Genomic DNA, 25,076 nt, shown 5'->3' with positions numbered 1-25,076 from the left:
GTGGTCTCGATCTCCTGACCTCGTGATACGCCTGTCTCGGCCTCCCAAGGTGCTGGGATTACAAGCGTGAGCCACCGTGCCCGGCCTCTAGCTTCTCAATTTAAGCTAAGGGTGCCATATAGGCAAGCAGTGAGCAGTCCTTGGATATACCAGTGAAAGGCAAAACTTGTATTACAAGTCAGAAAAGACAGAATTAGTGAGTGAGTACTCTAAGGGTAGCTTAGTCATTCTTCAAAAATGGCATTAGAAGTAAGATGGAGTGGACCCGCCTCCTAAAGTGTCAACAGATGCAAGAGAGCCTTGAGTGGCTGCCAATATGAAATTGTTTGTGACCATCTGCTTTCCATGTCATGGAAACTTCTGAAGTTCTGCTTTAGGAAAAGAAAGAGAACCCGGAAATGTTTTCTTAAAAGTCCGAAGAGGGTAATTAACTGTTTTCAACCAATTTATAGGGCCATTCAGAGCATGTAAAATGACCAGTCCTTCCTATACAGGATTAAGCTTGCTCGGGTAAAATGGTGAGATTGAAACTAAGTGATTTGTACAGTTTAAGCACATGACAACAACCAGAAGCCTGCTTAACAACAACCAGAGATCCTGCCTGTTGGCCTTGCCTTCTAAGTAAAACCCACTTATTCTTGGAAGCAGGGTACAGACATAAGTTCTGGGAGTGAGTTTTTAGGCTTTGGCTAAAGCCCCATTTTTAGTTAGTTTTAGTTAAGTTCTTTGTGTCAGTGACCAAGAAACCAAATTACTGAATAAAGTGCATTGAGAAATTAGAGATTAATAATAAATGCTTGCACCCCATCTGTTGATTCAGCTAATCTGCACTGAGACTTACACAGAGCTGACACATTTAAATCAGCTTCAAATGTTTCCATTTCCTTATTTGGAGATTCCTAACAGATGCAACACAGCCATAGATAGCAGAATGCTAACCACCAGCAGAGGTGGAGTACTGTTTTCACTGGGACAAATCATTTTTTATCATTTCAACCTACGCTGAAAGTTGTGAGGAAAAAAAAATGTGTTAAAATGACTGTCAAACATTGAGGAAGTACGGAAAATACTATTCGTACTACAATTTTAAAGCCAGGAAACATACGGACAACTGCCCGTCTGCTTTCTAAACACCTATAGTGTTAAGTCCCACAAATCACAAAACAATTGATAGCTTGGGAAAAAAATAATACCTGACTCTATTTTCAACTCTTTGTTTTCTATTTGGCCCTTTAAACAAATGATGACAAGATGTTTACAATTTCACCCTAAAGACAAATCTGTCAGCCGAGAAGTCTATGAGTTTTCCTGAAATCCTTGGGTTTCACCAGCTCAGGATTTTTTCAAAGACTGTAGGGGTTACGGTGTTCAAGACTGTGATGCATAGAAGTTGCAGAAAGTCTCTGGTTTGTTCTTTTGTCAGTGCAAGAACAATGGAGGCATACTTGCTTCACCTGATAAAATGTAATACCAGTTTTCCTAGGGAAATTTACTTTTAAAAAGAGATCTGGTAAATTCTTTGGAAAGGGATCTTTTGTGATTTAAATAACTAACTTCTAACTTCTGTTTTGAAATTCAGAAGTTGATTTTCTAATACGTATATTTATCTCAAAGTGAACACACTTGCACATTTCATTGGTAAGCTTTCCGTTTGTACTGTATGTTCAGTGATCTTTCTGCTATTTTTAACTTTTCATTTTAGAAATACTTTTATATATAAAGCCTCTTGTATCTTTCTATTGTTGCAAGACTTTGTTTGAAGTGCACATTGCTTATCAATAGGTTCCAAACACCCCTGTGAAATAAGCAATAGGGAAACTATTGCTAGCTTCATGTTAGATACAAAGCTACGTAAGAGAGCAATGATCTGACTGGCCTGAGGAGCAGCAGAAGCCAGGACAAGAACGTATTTCTTGCCGAACCCTGTCCCGTAACCTACAAAGTCTCGCTATTCAATATGTGTACCACGTGTCAGCAGCATCAGCATCACCTAGAAGCAAGTTAGAGATACAGAATCCAAGCTCCACCCTGGACTTAGTGAATCAGAGTTTGCACAGTCACGCGATCCCAGATGTTTCCTGTGCACAGCAATCTCTGAAGAGCCCTGCTCTAGACTAGTATCATACTATGCTTCATTTCGTGGACATGCTTTCTTGCAGCTCTGGTTCCCAATAATATTCCTCACTTGAGGACTTCACTGCTGAAATTTCTAGAACTGCAACCCCCACTTTCTTAAACACTCTGAATTCCCACTTAAACCCTACCCCAAGCAGCCTCCCTCTTCCCCCTCTGACAAGTTACCTTTTCAGTGTCTTCCGTTAGAATCCGTTATGAAGTCCCTCGTGTAAACAACATCTTGGGAGGGACGAGGATCTATTTTTGAAAGTGTGAAAGGGAGAAATAAGCCAAATGCGTTCAGCAGATGTCAGGCAGCACCATGACCACGATCAAATGAGGGGAGGAGAAGGATGGGGAGGGAAGCTGTGGACAAGGATAGTTGGCCTCTCTTTCACTCATCGCTAGCTTTCTTTTAAGCCCAGCCCTCCCTCTGGAAATGGCACTTCAGATCAATAATGCAAAACCAGGCCATTTGCTACCCACTTCACCTAGGAAAGGATGTCTCTGGGAAAATGTTTCTTGGGTACTTCATCTCAAATAACAGTCAAAAGTTCAGGACTTGGTTGATCACTGCTACCCAAGAAGCAAAGCACTGCAAGATTAGTGAGTCTGAATAATTCTGGTGCTTGTGCGTGCTTTCACTCTTACAAATTGCCTAAGAAAAATAGTTCTGAGTTAAGCAATGGGTGTGTGTGCCAAAAACAAGCTTCCTTTAGCTGGCCACGGATGGATAAAGAAGACACCTGCCAGGACAACAGTGTCCGTGTTAGGGAATGCTTTGTCCCTCTGGTGACTCAGTTGCCTGCCTAATGTCATCACCTCTAACATGCTCAAGGGAATGAGTGAGGTCATGACAAGCTATAATTAGAGCAAACTATATGTCCCAGTTTGCTAGGGACAATCCTGGCTTATACCTGTTGTCCTAGTATAATTATTAATAATGCTCCCCTCTCACTCTAAAAAATGTCCCAGTTTAAACAATAAATTACACATCCATCACTCTGGATGTAAAAGACACCCAGAAAAATGTATGTTGGCTATTTCCAACCCAAAATTCTGACCATATGCAAATAACTGCTTTTATGCTTTGGTTTTCTCCTTTCTTTTTTCAGGGGATAACTGTGGAAGTCAGCAAACTATCATTTCTGGCAAAACTGTCTGCTCACTGTCCCTGGCTTGTATGACCAAGCCACATCTATCAGTCCAATGGGATGCCCACACCCCACAGAGTGTGGACCTCAGCTGCAGGCATGCCTCACTGATCTGAGATAGCTCTTGCATAAAAAGGGGATTTTAGATAGTTTTCCAATCTTATACTTTTTTTACTACTTTCGATACAATGCAAAGTTTCATTTGGATGAAAATATAGTCGTGTGGCTTAACATGTTGGATAAAAACAGGGATCACAAGCAATAGTTCTAATTCTCCTTGCTGAAGACTTAAATTTGGGCAAGTGTTTAGTCTCTTCTTTGGAAGCACAGCAAGACAGAGCTATCACACAAGAGTGTTCCAAGAATTAACCAAGAGAAATGCCTTTTAATGAGTGTCACATGTGAGATAACTAACTTGACATAATAGTACCAACAAGAACAGTGAGTTAATTTTTCATAACACAAAAGGTCTATCATTTCCTTTGCTTTGGATCACTTGTTTTTCTTTTTTATTTCCTTAACAATATTTCCTATCAAGCTTCAAAATGTGAAGTCATAACATAGTTTGGTTCTAAACATAGCAGAAAATTCTCCAAATAACAGAATAGCTTTTTGCTACTTTTAGAAATTAACCAAAATATAAACACTTCAGTCAACATTGGATCAAAAAACATTATTATTGATTAAATTATTGTTTTAACATCACTTTTCTGCTTATATCTGAAGATTAATTTATTCTTCATACAGAATATGAACAGATTTTATGATTTTTTTAATTAATTTTTACAAATCCAATTTCTAAGAGAGAAATTATATAAAAGCATACCAAGAAATGAGTAAAACATACTAGGTTATATGATTTTGAGTGAAAAGAGCAGAATACAAAATATGTACACTAAGGCTACATCTATATAAAATATTGAACTCTAATCACAAAAATGAATATACTAGTTATGTCAAGATGGTGAATTATGGATGTTTTTAAAAATGTATCCAGTATTTCTACATAATTCTTTCCATTAAAATAGAATATTTCCAAAAAAGGCACACATAAATTGCCATGTTAATAATTTCAGTTAGGTGTCCATATACTAAACACATATGATGCAGACACTGAGGCTGAAATGGCTGAGGTCCAAGTAATATAACCCTATATTAATTCAGGAATGATTTCATCCCCATTCATGCAGCATGCTGTGTGAAGCCTCTCACTGGTAAGGACCACGTGGCAGCCATCTGGATTGTTTATGGCTGGTATGAAAAGTTCCTATGGAGGACCCAGACAGAAACAGGGGCAATACTTCCTGGTTGTGACCAAATTCAAACCAGAGATCTTGAAGCATCAGGCTTTGAACCACACCCATTTTCCAAGCCATTTAGCGTGTTCATGAATAAACTAAATTTCTCTTATACCAATATTTATAAGAGAAATAAAGCAGCCTTTCATTATTTAAAATATTAGAGAATATGTGATTTTACAATGGTCTTCAAAAAATGTATTTGTAGTAAATCTTATAGCAGAGGACTTTAAATTTAAAATAGGGCACACAGATATAACTAATGTTTCAAGATCAGCAAGGCACACCACATCTGAGTGCAATAGGGCCCAGAATAAGACTTTCCTAGACGTAGGGTCTCTATGTGCTAAGACCAAAAGAATTCACGCTAATTTTATAACAGGGGATTAAAACAAATTTCCAAATGCATTTACCGTGTTTCTCTAAAGGAACTGATTTGGAACAGAAAGAAACTTTTAGATGAGGCTTTTTGCTTTGATTAAAGCTATGAACCTTTGAAAAACACTTGCATTTCAAAAATGTAGCATTTCATGTCAGAAATTCAATTTCATCTGAGACATAATCTCCTATATTTCATTTAAAACCTCTCCTTAAACCAATAATTAACCTTGGCAATAAAAAGGTAAACAAAAGCATAATAAATGAATTTGTGCATTGTTCTTCCTCCACTGAAATCAGCCAGGGAGAACACATAGGCTTGACCTGGTTTCTCAGAGTACTCAGGTATATTTTCAAAGAAAGGCACTCTAGACTAATCCAATGGGTTAGGAACTTGTGTCTCAGCTTCCCTTCTGGCAGCCTATATTTTCTGAACAGCATAATAATTGGAGGTTAAAAGCCTCTTTATGAGATTGAAATAGTACTCTGTTATTTGTTTCTTTAAAAATGTTCAACTTTTTAATATAAAAGTTTAGTGTAAATTATACATTCCTTTTTTATTTAAAAGAAACAAACACAGACACACACACACACACACACACACAAATACACACAAACTGATCCCCAGAGAGACTTTCAGACATGTAGACAAGAATTAGCAATAGATTAGGAAGGCATTTGGCATTATAAGAAATTCACACCTACTAACAAAGAACCTTGGCCATGAAAGCAAACAGAATGAACTTGGGTTTTCTTTCCTTCTCTCTGGGTCATAGTCCCTCTCTGTCTCTCTCCTTCCTTCCTTCTTTCCTTTCTTTCTTTCTTCCTTCCTTCTTCTTTTTTTTAATTCAAAGTCTGTTTTACTGCAAAGTTTGCCTTTGGCCCTATACTTGGAGCTTTACAAGTTAAGTCCCTACATGTGCATAATACAACGAATTTAGCTTAAATTTGGAAACAGGGTAAAGTTTTGTTCCAGAATTGTTGCAAGAGGAACACTGGGCACAGCTTAATGATCTTTTCTTTTAGATTCTTCCTCATCTTTGAAACCTTTGCAAGAGTTCCTGAGTCCAAGAGGAGATTGCTGAGATAGCCTGCCCCTCTCACTTCTGCCCCAAACCCTGCTCCTGGGGCAGCTAATAATCTCCTGGGAAAATGTGGGGATGTCAGCAAGTTGAATGTCTCTGAAGAGATTAACCCAGTAAGAAATGTCGGTGAGCTGCACAAGCAGCTTGAAACATGACCGACCGCTGAGAAACATGTGGAAGTGGAGCAAGGGAGAGTGGGCCAGTCATTCACCTGTATGGAGACGCTGTCCCCCAGGAGAGATAATCGGTGGGTCTTGGAGCAGGACGAGGTACGATGGGCTGCTCCACAGCAGTCACGTCTCCTGAGTAGGATTTGAGGAGGGAAGCGTTTTTATTGGCTAGCATGGCTCTCTCATTCCTGCGGAACTTGGCTCTTCGGTTCTGAAACCATACCTGGAGGATTGTTAGGAGGCGAGAAGGCATAAGGAAAAAGAGGAAAAACAAAGAAGGGGTTACATGAAAGAAATTCTGCTTGATTTTACTACATAATGCCTTCCCAAAGAAGATATAAGATGGCTATGGAATTCTCCATAAAACAATAGAAACATGCCATATGCCTTCCCTCATGAGGGCCATTCTTAAAGGTCAAGACTATTACAACAAGACCGTGAAATTCTCCAGTAACCAGGTCTCCAGAGATGGCATCTGTGACTTACCCACGGGACGCAAAATGTGGGTTAAAATCCCTGTTACAATTGTAATCAAGAAAAGTGAAGAAAAATCTCATTAGACTTCTGCCACAGAAATAATGACTTTTCTAAAAGCTTTTTCAAAATTCTTCAAAATGTGAAAATGTCATCTGCTTTCATTATAATTATATTTTAAGAAAACTCCCCATCTCCCAAAAGTGGATGTTCCAACAAAGATTTAAGAAGTTCTATTTGGGAGGTGCAAGGAACACCATTTGGGGAGCAAGGAATTAACAGAGAAGAAAAGGCAACCACTAAAGGGTGTACTACTAAACCAGCTATCTCTGTGGTAGCTCAATCCTGCAGAGACCCTGAAGACTAAGACTAATGTAGAACACACATTTCAGAGTTATCCCTCTCGGGGGTGATAGAGCTGGGTGTGTGTACACTGGATCCTGTCAGTCATTGGCTATTAATGTTCCAGCACTTCTGGAATGCTGAAGGCAGGGCACTCTCCTGAGGTTCTAGAAAGAAACTGCTGGCACAGAAATGCAGGCACTGAAAGTTGGAAGCTGACCAGACTACACCTAATTGTAGGGTTCAAGGGAAATTGACAGCACTGACAGCATTTGCTACAAGTAATAATAAACCTATCATTTAATTTTATTTATTTTTATTTTATTTTACAAGTTCTGGGATAGGTGTGCAGGATGTGCAGGTTTGCTACGTAAGTCAAACTGTCTCTGTTTGCAAATGACATGATCCTGTATCTAGAAAACCCTATCGTCTCACCCCAAAAACTTCTTAAGCTGATAAGCAACTTCAGCAAAGTCTCAGGGTGCCAAATCAGTATGCAAAAATCACAAGTATTCCTATATACCTACAACAGAAAAGCAGAGAGCCAAATCATGAATGAACTCCCATTCACAATTGCTACAAAGAGAATAAAAAACCTGGGAATACAGCTAACAAGAGAAGTAAAGCACCTCTTCAAGGAGAACTAAAAACCATTGCTCAAGGAAATCAGAGAGGACACAAACAAATGGAAAAACATTCTATGCTCATGGATAGGAAGAATCAATATCACTAAAATGGCTATACAGCCAAAGTAATTTCTAGATCTAATGCTATTCCCATTAAATTACCATTCACATTGTTCACAGAACTAGAAAAATCTACTTTAAAATTTATATAGAATGAAAAAGAGCCCATATGGCCAAGAGAATCCTCAGCAAAAAGAACAAAGCTGAAGGCATCACACTATCTGACTTCAAACTATACTACAAGGCTACAGTAACCAAAACAGCATGGTATTAGTACAAAAGCACACACACAGACCAATGGAACAGAATAGAGAACTCAGAAAAGACTGTACATTTACGACCATCTGATATTCATCAAACCTGACAAAAACAAGCTATGGGGAAAGGATTTCCTATTTAATAAATGGTGCTTGGAGAACTGGCTAGCCATATGCAGAAAACTGAAACTGGACCTGTTCATTACACCATATACAAAAATTAACTCAAGATAAATTAAAAACTTAAGTATAAAACCCCAAACTATAAAAACTCTACAAGAAAATACAGGCAATATCATTCAAGACATAGGCATGGGCAAAGATTTCATGATGAAAACATCAAAAACAATTTCAACAAAAGCAAAAATTGACAAATGGGATCTAATTAAAGAGCTTCTGCACAGAAAAATAAACTATCATCAGAGTGAACAGGCAACCCACAGAATGGGAGAAGATTTTTGTAATCTGCCATCTGACAAAGGTCTAATATCCAGAATCTGCAAGGAGCTTAAACAAATTTATGAGAAAAAAGCAAACAATCTCATGAAAAAGTGGGCAAACAATACAGTTTGTTAAGTGTTACTAGGGCTAGGAACTTATATAAGCACACTACATAGATTATTTCTAGTCAACATGACAATTCCACATATTAGGTTTTATTATTTCTATTTTACAGTTGAGGAAGCAATTTCAATGAGATTAAATACAGTCATGCACCACATAATTATGGACCTCATATACAGTGGTGGTCTCATTAAATTATAATACCAAATTTTTGCTGTTTGATATGATTAGATATGCAAATACTTACCATGGTATTACAATTGCCTACACTATTCAGTAAAGTAATATGCTGTACAGGCTTGTGACCTAAGAGCAATAAGCTATACCCTATAGCCTAGGTGTGCACTCAGTTATACCATCTAGATTTGTGTAAGTAGACTACATGATGTTTGCACAATGACAAAATCACCTAAAAATGCAGTTCTCAGAACAGATCCCCATTGTTAAGCATTGTATGACTGTAATCTGTTGAAATTCACATAAATAATAAAAGGCTGAGTTTCTGAACTCAAGGACATCCAATTCATGATCATAAAACTCTTCTAGAGTGCTATGGAATTCTACTCATTCATTTATTCATTCAATACATCTTTATGGAGTGCCTGATATGGTCCAGACCCTGTACTAAATGCTGGAAAGAGAGAGATGAGAAACTTATTCTCTGCTTTTAAGCAGATCAAAACCTACTAAATGAAGACATGTAAATTTGAAAAACTACAAAACAAGTATTTTAAGTGCAATTATAGAAATGTATAACAAGGTATGGGAGAAGAAAATTCTTTTTGTGGAGTGAGCAGTTGTACAGCTCGAGGGGACAACATACACATAAATTACCATGTGATCAGTGCCCTGCAGAGCTGTGCAGCATGAAGGGCCTGGGTGGAAATTGGCCAAGGTGGAATCTAGACTTGGCTTCCCAGACTCCTGGCTCTTCTGTTTCTAATGTGCCTTCACATTGCTCTTAGAGCTATCATCTTAAATGTTAATATAATCACATTAGTGCCTTGTTTTAGATCATCTACTGGCTCCCCATTACTCACAAAATAAAATAAAAACTTCTTAACCATAGAACTAGGGCTGTTCAGGAATTAGCTCTTTGTCCATCAATCCAGCCACAAACCACATCACTCTAACCTCATACACTGGCCCTCTATGGCTCCAGCTCCTACCCTGTGCTCAAAATTACCTGTGGACTCCTAAATGTGTTAGGCTATTTCCTACCTAAAAATATTCACACCAGATATTTCCTTTGCCTATTATATTCTTCCCCGCTTTGTCCAGGTATCAAAGCCCATATATTTTTTTCAAAGTTCAACTTTAACATTGAACATGACTTAAAATTCATACTGGCTACACTACTTTCAAGATTTGTCCTAGGAGTTGTTTAATTTCTCTGCTCCTTTGTCTCCTAATCAATTGGAGATAACAATATCTACTTACAGGATAGTTTTGAGAGTCAGCCCAAAATTAGTGCCTAATAAACATAAATTCTCTCCCTTTTCCCCCAGGCAGATTAGATCATTCCTTCCTCTGGTCTATCACTAATTATTGTACATTCCGCTGATGTAGGAATCATATTATGATATCATAAGTGTATGGTTTGTACATCTATCTTCTCCACCCCAGTCCAAACATCCTTAAGGAGAGGGTCAGTACCTTATTCATCCCCAGCAAAACAAAACCGGGTTCAAGAGTATAATATGTGCTTGATAAGTGTATGAGAAAAAAAGAGGAGAAAGAAAAAAATAAATTTTGCAAAGATGAATAAAACATGGCCTCCATCCAAGAGGCCTCCTCAGTCCTGTGGGGGAAGTTGGCCCAGATACAACTCAATATAATACATTTCATGTTATGATAAATGCCATAAATACAAAGAAGCCCAGAATCAGAAGGGATTGGTTCAGACTGGGAAAAGGTAGGCTTTCATGGGGGAAGAATAAAGTCATGAAGGGAGAACTCTGCCCTACTCACTTAGGAAATGTTCGCTGCTCTAAAAGTCACTAAATCATAGCAAGGTGGGAAAAGAAAAATAAAAAATAGTTCCAACATATAAAAAAGGTATTTCCCTGTCATGATAGCGGCAAGACAGTCCCCCAACCCTAAAATTGGTTTTTTCATTTTTTTTGAAATGTCCACCATTGCCCTCTGCAGGTTTCCTTATTTAAAATTTAGATCACCGTAGCCAAAGTGGCACATTAGTGTGCTGTGGGTTACTGGACTAAAAGTGTTCATTACACACTGCAAGCTGAGGCATGGCATAAAAGACATGGGGTTTTTGAGGAGAGAGGAAAGGATTTAACAGCAGAGTTAGAGATTTGCGGTAAGCGGTGTGGGGGAATAGGGTGTGGGAAGACAAATTGCATAATCTGCACTGGATGGCGAATGGGAAAGCAAAACTGAGTGTTGTCCCTATGGGTCACTCTCACTTGAGCCCAAAGGGGCACCTGCACTCACACTTCCTCCTAACCTACCCTCAGGGGCCCCACAGGCTCCCACAACTTTCTTCTTTTGTCACTGACATTTTTCTTTTTTCTGTTGGGGAGTACTTCTTGGTGAGGTCCCTGTTTCTCCATGGGAAAACGTTCACACTTTCTCTTCAGGCTGAAGAGAGCACCAGGATCTCTGCAGCAACTCCACAGTGGTCTCCCACTGTGTACTGTGCCTCCTCCATAGACATGGGCCCTAATCAATGGGCTAGGAATCTACCCTGGGGTCTAGCTCAAGTTCTGGCTGTTCAAGAGGGTTATCATTTGCAGAAAGAAATTATTAACACTCAGACTGAACATAGATATACAAACAATAATTTTGTAAGGAAGACAAGACAGATTGGACCTACCCACCTTATCAAAACAGCATCTTGCCACTGGCAATATGGAAGACAAGATCTTTCAGCAGAGACACAACAAAGCACTACTTGAAAAGGCGTTTAGCCAGGAGACTCTTATTCATTCAGTTTTTTGGGGGGGGGCGCAGGGGGAGTGGTAATTAAAAGTATGAACTCTGGATCTGCATATCTGCATTCAAATCCTATTTCAGACACTTCCTAGCTGTGTGATGTTGTGCAAAATACTTTGACCTCTCTGTGTTTCAGTTTTCTCATGTGCAAAATGAAGAATACTATCCACATCACTGAACTGGTGTGAGGATGAAATAAATTACTTATGTAAAGAACACTACTTGGCATATAAGGGCTCCAGTAGTGTTAATATTATATATTGTTATGACTGTTAATCACAGGTTGTATCATGTTCTAGATGTCTGGCTTGCAGTTGGTGTGTCATGGCACTAATGTTAGAAAGAATGGCTATTTTCTTTCTCCTGCCGTTCATGCTCTTACCTTCTTTCAGTTCACAGAAACACTGAAGGTAAATAAAATCATCCACTTGAGTGTGCTCTTAACTCAGATCCTAAGTATTCATTTCCCACTCCATCAGTGCTCATACTCATGTGTACTTACAACAAGTTTCTTGAAGACTGGGGAGGAGAGCTGAGGTAGGGGACAGATAATTCATCTCTTTAACCACTTCGAGATCAAATTGAAATCTAAGGGTGCAGAGTAAAATACTCAGATGGACAATGTATATCACATAAATCTGGAAGTGTCAGAAAGAAAGGGGTGCTGGGAGAGGAACCTGTAGCAAGGATTATTCTGCCCTACCTGAAGGCATTCAATTTTATTTTAAAAATTACTTGCTGCCCAAAGAAACACAGCTGGAAACAGGATTCTATCCTCATGCTGACCATTTGTAACCCTTAAGAGTACCAGCTCCCATCTGAAGCCTATAACTTGTGTATTATTTGTTTGTTTATTTGTTTACTTATTTTTGAGATGGGGTCTCACTCTGTCACCCAGGCTGGGGTACAATGGCACGATCTCAGCTCACTGCAACCTCCACCCCCGCAGGCTCAAGCAATTCTCCCACCTCAGCCTTCCAAGAAGCTGGGACCACAGGCACGCACCACCATGCCTGGCTATTTATTCATTTATTTTGTATTTTTGGTAGAGATGAGGTCTCACCACGTTGCCCAGGCTGGTTTCGAATTCCCGAGCTCAAGGAATGTGCCTGCCTCAACCTCCCAATATGCTGAGATTGCAGGCATGAGCTACTGCACTGGGCTATAATTTGTGTTTTCAAAACAGTCTTCAGAAATGTGCCTCTGAGGAGGGTACTACTTGGTGCCAGCCTCCCGCAGTTTGAGTTACCTGCACTCTGGCCTCGGTGAGGTTCACCCGGCGGGCAAGGTCTTCTCGCACAAAAGCATCAGGATAGTGTGTCCGCTCAAAGACACGCTCCAAAGCCTGCAGCTGGCTGCTATTGAAGGTTGTCCTATTCCTTCGCTGCTTTCTCTTCTTTTTTTCTTCTGAGTTCAGCTGATCATCTGGAATAGAAAACAATGATGAAAAGAAGCCAAATTCACTGTAGGAGTCCCAGTTAAGACTTTTTTTACGGTATATCTATAGTGAGATATTGCTTCATTTGCTCACATCTTTATCAAAGTCCTATAGCCAAATGCCACTTTGCATGTGCAAATGTGGCCATTAGTGCTCTCAAGTTCATATGTCAAGAATCCCAGCAATTCATGCTTGGCTGTTGCCTCTAAATCTGGGACAAGACCTGAACTGTCAGAGAGACATTACTTGCATGCTCCTTGATGCCTGTTTGTCAAGGAAAATCTTAACCCTGCCCATGTTCTTTGGACTTCTCTACAGATAAAGGAAGAAGAGTAGATGGTTTTGTACCTTATTTGTCTTTGACAATATTATGCTCACTCATCTAGTTTAATAATCTAGTAGACCAATTATCTCCTGGTTCCTTCTCTCCTAACATATATGCATGAACACAAATGTAGAGTTATAGAGAGGAAACTATGTTTGAACCACATTACAGGGATTTGTTTTATCATGCACTCTCCTTGAAGCAGCAAGTAATTTCTAACGGCATTCACTCAAGGCTCCATGCTGTTGCAAAGGCAGCCTTCAGAGGCCTCAGCCTAGATCAGGACTAGTGCTACAATGCCATCAACCCAAGCTAACATCAGCCTGGGGCTCACTCCCTGAGAACCCAAGAACAGGAAACAGTTCAGAAAGATCCCTGAAAATGTTTCACTCAAACTTGAGTTCTAGGACCCTGAGATCTTAGGGACCTTTGAAGAATCACAACTCCATTTTTACCTGTCAAGATCCTTCCTTGGTTTTGAGTTCCCCTGAAGGTAGCCTGGTGAGATAATTGTCCAGAGTGTCCATAGTAGTCAGAGTATAGTATGCTCCTCTCCTGCTGCCCCCACCCAGCCCAGTCAGGAGTGATGTATATGTGAAACTGAGTGGAATACCAGCTGTGCTGACACCTCCATCAAACTATCACCCTAAGGCCTGAGCTCTGCAGAGCCCATGAAGGTCCCAGAGATTTTCAACACCATGCTGCCAAAACTCAAGTCACATGCTCCATCTAATGAACTGGACTTGCATTCCCCATAGCTTTTCCCTAAAGAGGCTCAGCCCAAAGAAAATTATGAGGCGTTGGAGTGAGGATGGGGAGAAAAAGGAGAGGTTGGCCATTCGCTATTTAGAAAGTACTTTTGACTGTCTCTTCTGATATGAAAATTCTCCTGATTCTCTCTGATTATAAACACACAATATACTCAGCAAAACTATTAGCACAAGTCATGATGACACCTACCTCAGCTACAATATTGTTCTTATTACAAATTGAGGGAATGATCTAGATTTGTGTACAGAGTCAAAATGTAGCTTAAATCCAGAGGCCTGACAACTGAGGCCGCTAAGTCTTTTTGCTAAGAGAATCCTTCTTCATCAATGCTTCCTTACCAGGAATACCCTTGAAGCTTAGAATAGAGACTGCACATTTCTTCTTGATAATTAAAGCACCCAGGTATAGTAAATGTTTGTTGAATTTGTTTTCAGGGAAAACGTGAAACTCCTCTTGTCCTTAGAAGACTGTTTCTGTAGAAAAAAATGTCATATGATCTCAACCAGATTCCTCCAGCCAAGAAGCTACCATACCATTCTGTCTGCTTCATGGTTTTGTGCAGGCAACCTTCTCTTTGGTTTTTTGCATTTGTGTTGCCTCACCTCGGGGCCCAGCTTTGGTGGCACTTCTGTGACACTCAGTAAGAATGTAAGATCAGCTGCATCTTAGAAATAGAGCAAATTTAATAATAATTTTTGAGATCTACCAATGCCTAAAATATTCCAACCAACATCACTGATTATACCACTAGCTATTAGCAAAATTAGTTTGCAATAAGATCAGCACTAGAATTCAAACACCTAGGATTAAATACCTTTCAGCAGTTACATTGCACTTGCATTCTCCTTCCTATTTAATATTTGGAAACATTCCTCCCATTCCTATTCATTTTTCCAAATCATTTTGTCTTGTACTTCAGGTCTTTCTAAGTAATACAAGCCCTTGTGATGGCACAATAATCTGAATTTCATGCCCCTGAAACAGAAGTCTGCAAAAAAAAAGAAAAAAAAATCCTTAGCTTCTGTACTTTGTTTTCACTGAGACCAATTAGACCCTAAGCCATTATTTTTAATCATATAGAGAAAATCCCCTATTAAGCCAGTCCCATGATTTGTTTTCTTCTCTCAAAGAAAATTCTTTCTTAGGTGCAACCATAAATTATAAATCTTTTATGTTGTTTTATAAGCCTATTTCTTCTTGTACTGCCAACTGCAATCAAGACCAAGAATATTTTATGTTTTGTTCTTAGTATTACAACCTGATACATAATCTCAGTAGTTCTTTGAAATATTCCACTGTTCAGTCAAATTCCACCGACTGTCCACCATAAACCACCAACTCCCCTCATGTGGGAGTAAGGGAAATGGAGAATTACAGTTTATGACAGGGAATAAATAGCTATGATGACCTGAAGCAATTCCAGCAGAAGTTTCCCGGTGAATGTTCTTGTTGTTTTTAACAAATGAAAACACTAGTTCAGATCATGTTGAAGGTGAGAAAAGACACAAATAACAGGGATCCAGGGAGTCTGGCTCTGGCAAATGTCCTTCAGAGTGCAAGTATAATAGAAAGAGACGATGAGCGGGCAACAAAGACAGCTCGAGCAGCAGTCTTGGGGATGGTCTGTCTTTGCTCACTAATCACAAAGTGTGAGCTCCCTATTTTTCCCCAAGAATGCAGAACAGGACCCAGCACAGTATCTTCAGCAGTACAAAAGGAAATATAAACACTGTAGAGGTTTACAAATGCAGAGCATCTGAAGAACCTGTGATAAACACATTTATCAGATTCTTGGCTCTGGTTGAATACAAGGGAGAGAAAGCAGTGTATTTTTACTAATTCCAAGAGGGTCATCTTTTCTTGCAAAAACAACTACAGTGAAGGTTGATTTTGAAACTTGCTGTCTGAGGATACTGACATCCAATTAGATATTAGGATGCATCTCATTCTTTGGCATTCTAAAATGGGAAGGATTCACCAAGTTGTAGAATAACCAGCAGAAACATGAATACACTTTTTTTTTTTTTTTTTTTTTGAGATGGAGTCTCGCTCTGTCGCCCAGGCTGGAGTGCAGTGGCGCAATCTCGGCTCACCACAACCTCTGCCTCCTGGGTTCATGCCATTCTCCTGCCTCAGCCTCCCGAGTAGCTGGGACTACAGGCACCTGCCACCACGCCCTGCTAATTTTTTGTATTTTTAGTAGAGACGGGGTTTCACCGTGTTAGCCGGGATGGTCTCGATCTCCTGACCTCGTGATCCACCTGCCTCGGCTTCCCAAAGTGCTGGGATTACAGGCGTGAGCCACTGCGCCTGGCCTACGTAGATACGTTTTTTTCAAAGTCACAATGTTTCAAATCCAAAGTGTTTATGGATTTTATAATTTTTTTGATGATTGAGTAAACTGAAAATATGTAGTTACTGTCGCTCTTAGTAAAAACAAGCAAAACAGCTTTATAAATAGGTGTAGTCTTGCTGGGACCGTGAGTCATAAAATATTGGCACCTAATGAAACCCACGAAATTGTCTAATTCAATCATCGTATTTTACAGATGAGTTAAATTAGATCTAGAAGAACAATGTGACTTGCCCAAAATCACGATGCGGACTTGGGACCTCCAGCCAGAGCGAGAAACCAGGATTCCCAATTCCATTCCACTCTTAAGTGCAGATGACAACATACACGCTATGCAAGAGAGAAACAACAAAGCATCCGACACGTAAATGGAAACCATTCCCCAGGGAAAATATTTATAAGAAAGACAGATTTTTCCATACTAGCTGTTATAAAGAGGGTCTGAGAAAGAGGGTCGATGAATATCACATGTTGTCCTTTCTACCAGAATAGCCATTAAAAAATGCAACCATTCTCATCTAGAAAGCCATTTTGATCCAGATGTTCTTGCATTCTTCTTTACAATGATATCCATAAGTCCTTGCTTCATCAATTAAATAAGTGCAGGGTTATTTTAGCTTAGTAGTATGCCCCATCTTCTATCTTCTCCCACAATAATAGATGATTTTCACTTTAGGACAGTTTAAAATCTCTCTGTTCCTAAAACACATCTCAAATTTTACCTTCTCTATAAACCTTTTCTGTCAGCACCAATTTATACTGATTTCCCAGGCTCTAAATTTATGTACATATATTAGTATATTATCAAATACTTTTTAAAAATTATGGTTCAATATTTTCTATGTAAATATTTTGTCACCTTAATGCATTCAGGCATTTCTGTAGAAAAGAAATAGGATTCCTTGACATATTACATTACAGTAAAAGTTGAAAGAGTTATAGTAATGTCATGGTATAGAAGCAGTCCCAGAATATTAGAATTTTAGTGATTTATTTAAAGTTTTAAAGGACTGAGTAATTTCTGAATTCCAATTATTCTTTTTAACAATACATAGCAAGTAATTATGATAGCATTGTCTTTTGTCTCTGGATAGTTTTACCCACAGAGGAAAAATTATTTCGCAGTGTTTCTTTATCAGATAAGATAATCACCAGATTTAGAGAGAGAAAAAGCCTTGTGGTCTGATTCCTTTGCAAATGTAGGAATTACTCTTTCATTTTTATCCTTTACTAGAAAAGCAGCTGCAGGATACATGAATTATTTAAACCACCAAGAAAATACACAAGAAAGAGGTACTAAAAGAGATGGGTGTTTCTAATGGATCACAATGTTAGAATACATATGAAGAACTTCTTGAGAAAAGAAGGCTGTGAGCCCAAGGTAGGGTACCCTCTGTGCATTCAAATATGAGTTAAAGAGAACAATAGCCCTGACCTTGGCTCTAGTGTGAAGTTCACTCTGGACTCCTCACATGGCTGCTGAAGTTGCCCTAGAGGGAAGGTGGAGAAGAAGGCATAAAGTGCCATCCTCAAGCATGGGGACCTGACAGCATGTGGTGATCCCTATTCACTAAGGCCGTGCACTCGCCATGCAAGCTTCAGCTAACTCCAACGCCCCTCACCCTCTTCTGCTCTGCATCCTGTGGGAGGAACCTCGGAGATTCCAAATCATTGGTCAGCCAGATGTAATTTAAAGGTATGGTAAAAACATATTTTAGGAATAAAATCTGAAGAAAAATGTGTTTCCTATGCCTGGGTCACATCAGTTTGGGAAAAAATCTGATGCAAGAAGATAAAATGCCAGCTCCAGTAGCAGAAACCAACTACCACATCAAAGCTTGTCATCTGCCTTTTGGTTGAAAGCATGGCAGGCAAGCGGATCTAAAGTGCAGCCCGCTGATCATTTTATGGGCATTGAAGAATGTTTTCAAAGGAACTTATATTGCACAACAGCTACTTACTTTAATGGGATTTGTGTGGTTCAGGCCCTGTAACCTTTGGAAAATTGAAAAGAAGTGTAATTGCAAAAGCCACTAAAAACCATTTAGCTTTTATTGCAAGGCCCATGAAAAGCAGTGAAATAGAGCTGTGGCATTCATCTGAGTTTCTTTGGCTACACTTAGCATTAACTGAAATTAGGACAGCATCTTTCTAGTATGTGCCCTGATAAATGGCACATGGGTCACTTAAATTGGAAGACTGTTGCAATGTAGACTGAGCTTAGTGCATCACAATGACCAAAGCCAAGTTTAGCAGCACACCCACACCGTCTCAACAGCACAGTCCTGCAGCGGTCCTCCACCATTGACTCCCAGCAAGAATCAAGAGTGCACAGATCTCTGCCAATACAAATACCCAACTGTGCAGCTATTGTACATTATCACAGCACAGCTACCTGAACTACAGCACACTAAAGCCCCTAAACTTTGTATGGTGGTCTTTACTGTCATCTTGGTATAGACTTGGTTCATTTTTAGTCAAGTATCAGACTAAGCCTGAGCAAATAGAATTAAAACATCTTATATGTAATTTGGGAAATGACATATGTTCTCTGGAGAACAAAATGCTCTAAGAAGTGTGAAATTACATTATTTTGAATAGTTTTGATCAAAAAGATGAGTCAGTGGCTCTGTGTAAAGCAACAGTGGTTCTGTGTAGACAGCTCAAAATTTAACTTTCTCAATAGAGCCAACCCTCCTTTCAAGTAGAAAACACTCAAGAATATGAGGTACTGTAATGTGATTTGTACTGTTTTTAGCTTCTTTGTTATATATTTCTTTTCACCTCTATAGAACAAATACATTTCTATAGCACCAAAAATGTTAACACAATCCATATCACCTTAAGTGCTTTAACTCTCTTAAGACATTTTCCTTAAAGGATTATTGATCAGAACCCCTGAGAATATCCAACACAAAGCAAGGTTTTCCATGTAGTCCCATGTTGGAACTGTACTTACTTCTGAGGCTATGTTGATAAAACTCCCCACCCCCCCACATTGTGTGGGCATTTTCCATGTGATGATGAATCTGTTTTAGACTCTAACTCCAGAGCACAACATTTGTGTTTGTATTTAATTGAAGCTCTTATCAATGCTCAGTAAGTGAATAATCAGACATGAAATACTACTACTAATAATAATACTAATGTATTCATGAATACATAATTTACTAATACTAATAACAATAATGTATTCATGAATATGTTAGAATTCTTACTGTAAGAGATGCGTTATTGAGCAGAGTACCTTCTCTTTGATAAAGACATGAATTCTGGCTTCAGATATGTAAGCTACCTCCAATTGTTCTATGAATGAATTACCAGTTTACTCATTTTTTCAATTCATCGCAGGATGCCAAAAAAGGGGAAAATAAGAATCTTTTTGTCAGACCCAACTAGCTATAATTGGGATGGAAGCATAGTTGGAAGTGGAGTGGAATAGAAAGTAAACCAGCTTAGAAATAAGAACAACCTTTGTTCTCATACAGATGCTGCCACTGATTAGCTGTGTGGCCTTGGATAAGATGCTTCACTTCTCTGAGCCTCAGTTTCCAAAATGATAAAATGGGAGTAGGATCACCTGCATCCCAGGGTCATTTGAAAATTTAATAAATGCATAAAAGGCACATAGGCTGACACATAGCAGGCATTTGACAAGTGGTGGATTTTACTGCTACCACTGCTACCATAATGTGTTCTCAAAAATGGGCTGGTCAAAGCCGTTGCTGCTGTACCTTTACTCTTCTGCTCACTCTTTGTTGTTATTTAGCTGTTCAGTAAGATTTCTATCACAGAATAACTGGAGAGAAAGTGAGAAAGCCATTCAAATACATTTATATGGCTTGGTCATGTTTGATGGAGAGCATAACAGAACTAGGAAATTGGAAAAATGAATAAAAGCTTTAAAAATCAGCAAGGACTGAGATATGGTGTAGACTCAAAATTGCACAAGGATATATATCATGCACAGGTGTTTGTCCCAAAAGCTCCATTTGGGGCATTTTTGTGCTATTATTCAATTCTTGGCTTTCTAAAAAGCCAACTTGCCTTCCTAGATTCAAATTTTGGAAAAAAGAAAACCATCTAGCAAGCAAATAGATTCTAGTACTCAGACGGATAAGCAATTGGTACCTTTAACAAGTAGTGTCACTAGAAATTAGCTTCAGAAAAAAAGACAGGAAAGAAAAGAAAGCCAAGAGCTAAAGATAGGTTATGAAAATTCAATTATTTCCCAGCCTATTTGCTTTTGGTTAACTAATTTGGTTGCCATATGCCTAAAAAACACAACAGTTGGGTCATATTGCTCACTATTTATTCAGTGACTCTTTTAAAAAGAAATGTCTGATTATTTTGGTAAATTCCAGAAGGATAAGAAGAAACCAAGGAAGGTAAAGTTCTGGGAAAAGAGTGAGTTCTGACTGAGATATTAGAAGCTTTCTAAACTTGTAATATTCCAGATGTGTGGTCCCCTTGGAAGTGCCTGGTATTTCACTAGGATTACAAACAGAGCTGAGGATGAGGCATATGCTCTTGTCTTCTTCTGCTGAGGTTTTTTTTCCCTTTGCAGTGAGACTGCTGTCACTTCATAAAAGAGACAACATCAATCTTGCCGTTACCAGTAGAAACTAGTGTTTTCATGAGAGGCAAGCATCATATGTCACCTTTTTCAATGATTCCTTATCTTTTTGGTTATAATTTTTAATGTTCTAAAGGAAAATCTGGTAAGCACAGGTTCTAAAAAACCAAGACTGGAAGCAGACAGGAATGAAGGAGATGTACATAGTTAATGAGTAAGCTTAGCTCTTAGAAGGACAGGAGTGATGGAGCAGAGCTTCTCTGCTTAGATAGAAAGACAGCTACAAGGCATTTGAACTTATGAGAACAAAAGTATGACTTGAATTTTCTTATAATTTTTAATCTCGTGTTAAAAGGACAAGGTGCTTATAGCAGAGAAAGCCACAGTAACAGAAAATTAGCTTTCCATCACAGTAAGAGATAGAACCAAAGGTAATTCTGTAACACTATATAGAATAAATGAAGAGGGCTGAAAAAGATATCAAAGTTCTTGGTGTTACTCTGGTCTTGGATGCCAAATAAATCTGAAGATGAAAACACGCTAAAATGGTCAACGTAAGAGGCTTGATATTTTTAAATACTTTTTAGATGAAATAAAATTCTCTTTAAAGAACAAAAATTCAAATTTTGGGGTTTTTTTTTTTTTACAATTATTTGTAAAAAATACGAAAAGTCAAAGTGTAAACAGTGGCTTAAAGCTTGACTCTTTTGAGGAAAATACCATTCTTTAACATCTGAAGGATTCAATTTCCATATCTGTAAAATGGGTTGTTGACTTAGTCAGCTCAGGCTGCCAACACAAAATACTATAGATTGGGTGGTTTAGACAACAGAAACATGTTTCAGAGGCTGGAAGTCTCAGGATGAGGGGGCTGGCCTATTTGGCTGCCTGTTGAGCGCCTGCTTCCTGGCCTGCAAACAACTGCCTTCTTACTATATCCTCATATGGCAGAGGGAGCAAAAGAGAGCAAGCTTCCTGGTCTCTTCTTATAAAGACACTAATTCCATCATGAGGACTCACTCACATGACCTCATCTAAACCTAATTACCTTTCAAAGGCCTTACTTCCAAATAGTGTCACATTGGGGGTTACAGGTTCAGTATATGAATTTGGGGAGGATATAAACATTCAGTCCATGACAACTGCTTTAAGATACAAGTGATACATATATTTTTAAATGATACAAATTGTGACAACTATTGTATCATTTAAAGATACAGATAAGAGCTTCAATTAAATACAAACACAAACACTTTATATTTTATTGTGAAATATGTATTATGGAGCAATTGTGGAAATGGCTTTGGATTGGGAATAAGGAGACTTTGATTCTAATTCAGAGGAGTTACTGGGAAAGCCTGTGATGTTAGCCCTCAAGTGTCCTAGCTGGCATAATTATAGGTTGGGCTATGGGACTAAGATCTGTTTCAAATTCAGCATTGTGGAGTTATAGGATAGTTTTTACATTTCCGATGCCTAGCCTAATAAAAAACTTTCAATAATTGCTCATTTAGTGTGATGACTGAATTATAGTCTTTTGGTGGTGATGGTGTTGGTGGTGGTGTTTTTTTACTTTTTTGAGAAAAAGTTAGGCTGGATTTTATCTTGCATAAGGGCCGTAATGTAATTACCAGGCCTGGGGAAAGCTTCAATGACTGACATCTTCTTCCATGCCCACAGCACCCTGCAGGGATAACACTCCAGACTGAAATCAATGTGAATCTTTAGAAGACATTAGTTTACCTCTAACTACAGTCTAGAGAAAGAAGAAACCTAAGATGTTTTTTAGAATAACTATAAAGAGTTATTCTATCTTCTAAATTTACTAAAAGGAGATAAGAATAACTACATACTTCTTTTCTCTGCCATCCTTGACCTCCTAACCATGAGTCAAGTGGCATCAGCCTTGCTGCAAACACTGCCTATATCAACCATTTTAGGCTAACCCCAAAATGGATGCTACTAACAATGGTTATATTCAATCTTGACTTTAGCATCCTCTATCACTTTATTCATTCATTTGAACAAATATCTATTGAGCACTTACATGCCAAGCAATGAGATGCTCTGAGTAGAGAGAAATGTTGTATGTTGTCTACACTTCAAGATACTTACTTTATAACTGATCTGGAGAAAGAAGTCAAAAGCACTTGACAAGTAAAGTAACAGTAGAAAAAAAAATATTCCAGTACACTTGGTGGCCATCAGAGCCAGGAATGGGCCAGGAAGGAGGACAGATATACCAAAGAGAGTACAAGATTAGAAAACACTGCATGGGCCTCTCTTTGTCATACCTGAAGCTTAGCATCCTTTTCTCAGCTGACCTATTATTTCTCACCCAAACACTCCACTCTAGTTGTACTGCTAATGGTGATAAAAACATAATTTTCTTGTCCTTTTCATTTATGCTTTTCTCTGACCTTGTCTTTCTTTGCCTAATAACACGTCACAGACCTTACCCATACCTACTAACTTTTACATCAATGGTTCCTTCTCCTTCCCTAAGTCTCAGCTGACCTGTCAGTTCTTTGTAGGAACCTTCTGTGATCAACAACCAGAAGTAGTCTTCTCACTATTCTTCATCCAGCGTCTTAACCATCTGCTTTATAACACTTATGACAATCTGTAATTATTTATGTTGATTGTTTCACACTAGAATATAGCTTCATGAGGGTAGGCACCTTACCTGACTTGTTAACTGTGCTATTCCGGCACCTGACATTAGTCTTCCATATTTTGGGTACTTTTCTTAGAATTATTAAATTAATATGTTAGACTCTGCTTGGTGAAAGTGCCTACTCTGAACAACCTGGTCCATTCACACTCAGCCACCAAACCTGACCACTCTTTCAGGAATCAGTTTCTGTAATAAGGTCTTGACACACAAAATTTCCTGCTTACTGGTTTTTGTAAGGCATGTAAATTCCAGGATCAAGTGTTATGCAGGTTTCTCATGCACTTTCTCAGTGAATGACTGCAGCAGTAATTATTCCGATTAGAAAGTAAGCCTTGAAGGCAGGTGAACAAAGTGTGTAGAATAGAGCCCTAAACCTCTTAGTAGTGCTCAATAAATGTTTGACTTTGATAATGGTGACACATATGGAATTATTGACCATCTTGCTCCTAGAAAAGACAAAGGAAGTCTCAAAAGGCATGACCTGATACAGTTATTTCTATGTTCCAAAAACATATTTAGCTTCAGGTTGTATTTTCTTCTAGTTAGTCATCTCCAGTCCCCATGTTTTCTGTTCCCTTTCTCTGGCAAAGGAGCTTGGGCAAAAGCCTGGCTAATTCATTCTCCAATATACAGGAACATTACGGCCTGTCAACCACACCTAAGCCTTAATTATATGGTGATTTCCTCTCCAAGGATATGTGACTGTTTTAACTAGTAAGGAAGCCGATGCACTAAGGTCATATGAGGAAAAAAAAGTTACATTTGGGTAAAACACCCAAAAAATCATGTGGAATACTCTTATTCCATTGAATCATGTCCCCTGTTGTTGAACAGCCCTAAAGAAGTCCTTGTTAATAGTCATTCTGTCTGCCTGGAATGGAAATCTATGAGTAATCTATGTGTCACTGTGACTCATGTCGTGGCCAACACTTCTAAATCCTCATCATCTAAAATTTGGCAAGAAGAATTTACACTGCCCAACTCATAACAGGAAGAAAGTAGGATGAAGGAAAGACCTAATAAAAAGTCGTATTGATTAAACATAAAATGATAACCAGAAAAGGAAGATAATCAAGGTTAAGGAAGGACAATGACTCTTTAATCACCACCTGGGTCATTCTCTTCCTTGGCATCTGTTTCCAATATGACTTACATGGCAATTACAGATATGTTTGCTCATATAACCTTGGGTCTTTTTTCAGGTTTTCACTATTTCTAAAAATTTTCCAATTTTTAAATTACTTTGAAAAAGGACTTTGATAGTAATATGTTGAACCAAAAACAAGGACAAACTGGATATACTAGTGTTTAATTCCACTGCAAGAGCATTTCCAACAATTGGTAAAAGTTTCATTTACCAGCCTTCTTATTTCTTTTCTTTAATCTATTTGATTAAAATGGCACAGGGAATAATTATGTGGTTAATTTACTCAGTAGTCAGCACCTTTAAAATAAAGT

General features: G+C 38.6%; 1 protein-coding gene across 4 annotated transcripts in view; it reads right to left on the bottom strand.

Annotated features, from left to right (window-relative positions):
- PRRX1 (paired related homeobox 1) overlaps window positions 1-25,076 on the bottom strand; it is a 77,769-nt gene that overhangs the window by 7,030 nt on the left and 45,663 nt on the right. For 3 of the 4 annotated variants that reach the window (XR_010117617.1, XM_063627258.1, XM_063627260.1), the window contains 2 exons: window positions 12,728-12,903; window positions 6,242-6,423 (listed from right to left, as the gene is read on the bottom strand). Coding sequence is in view for 3 of the 4 variants with exons in the window: in XM_063627258.1 (XP_063483328.1) it covers window positions 6,242-6,423; window positions 12,728-12,903 (358 nt within the window). In the remaining variant the exon portion in view is untranslated. Of the gene's footprint in view, window positions 1-2,301; window positions 2,374-6,241; window positions 6,424-12,727; window positions 12,904-25,076 lie in introns of all 4 variants that reach the window. The other variant, XM_063627259.1, reaches the window with a different exon arrangement.

The sequence above is a fragment of the Symphalangus syndactylus genome, chromosome 12 (assembly GCF_028878055.3).
Source record: "Symphalangus syndactylus isolate Jambi chromosome 12, NHGRI_mSymSyn1-v2.1_pri, whole genome shotgun sequence".
NCBI lineage: Eukaryota > Metazoa > Chordata > Mammalia > Primates > Hylobatidae > Symphalangus > Symphalangus syndactylus.
Note: the sequence above shows the minus strand (reverse complement) of the source record. Positions and strands in the feature narration are given on the sequence as shown.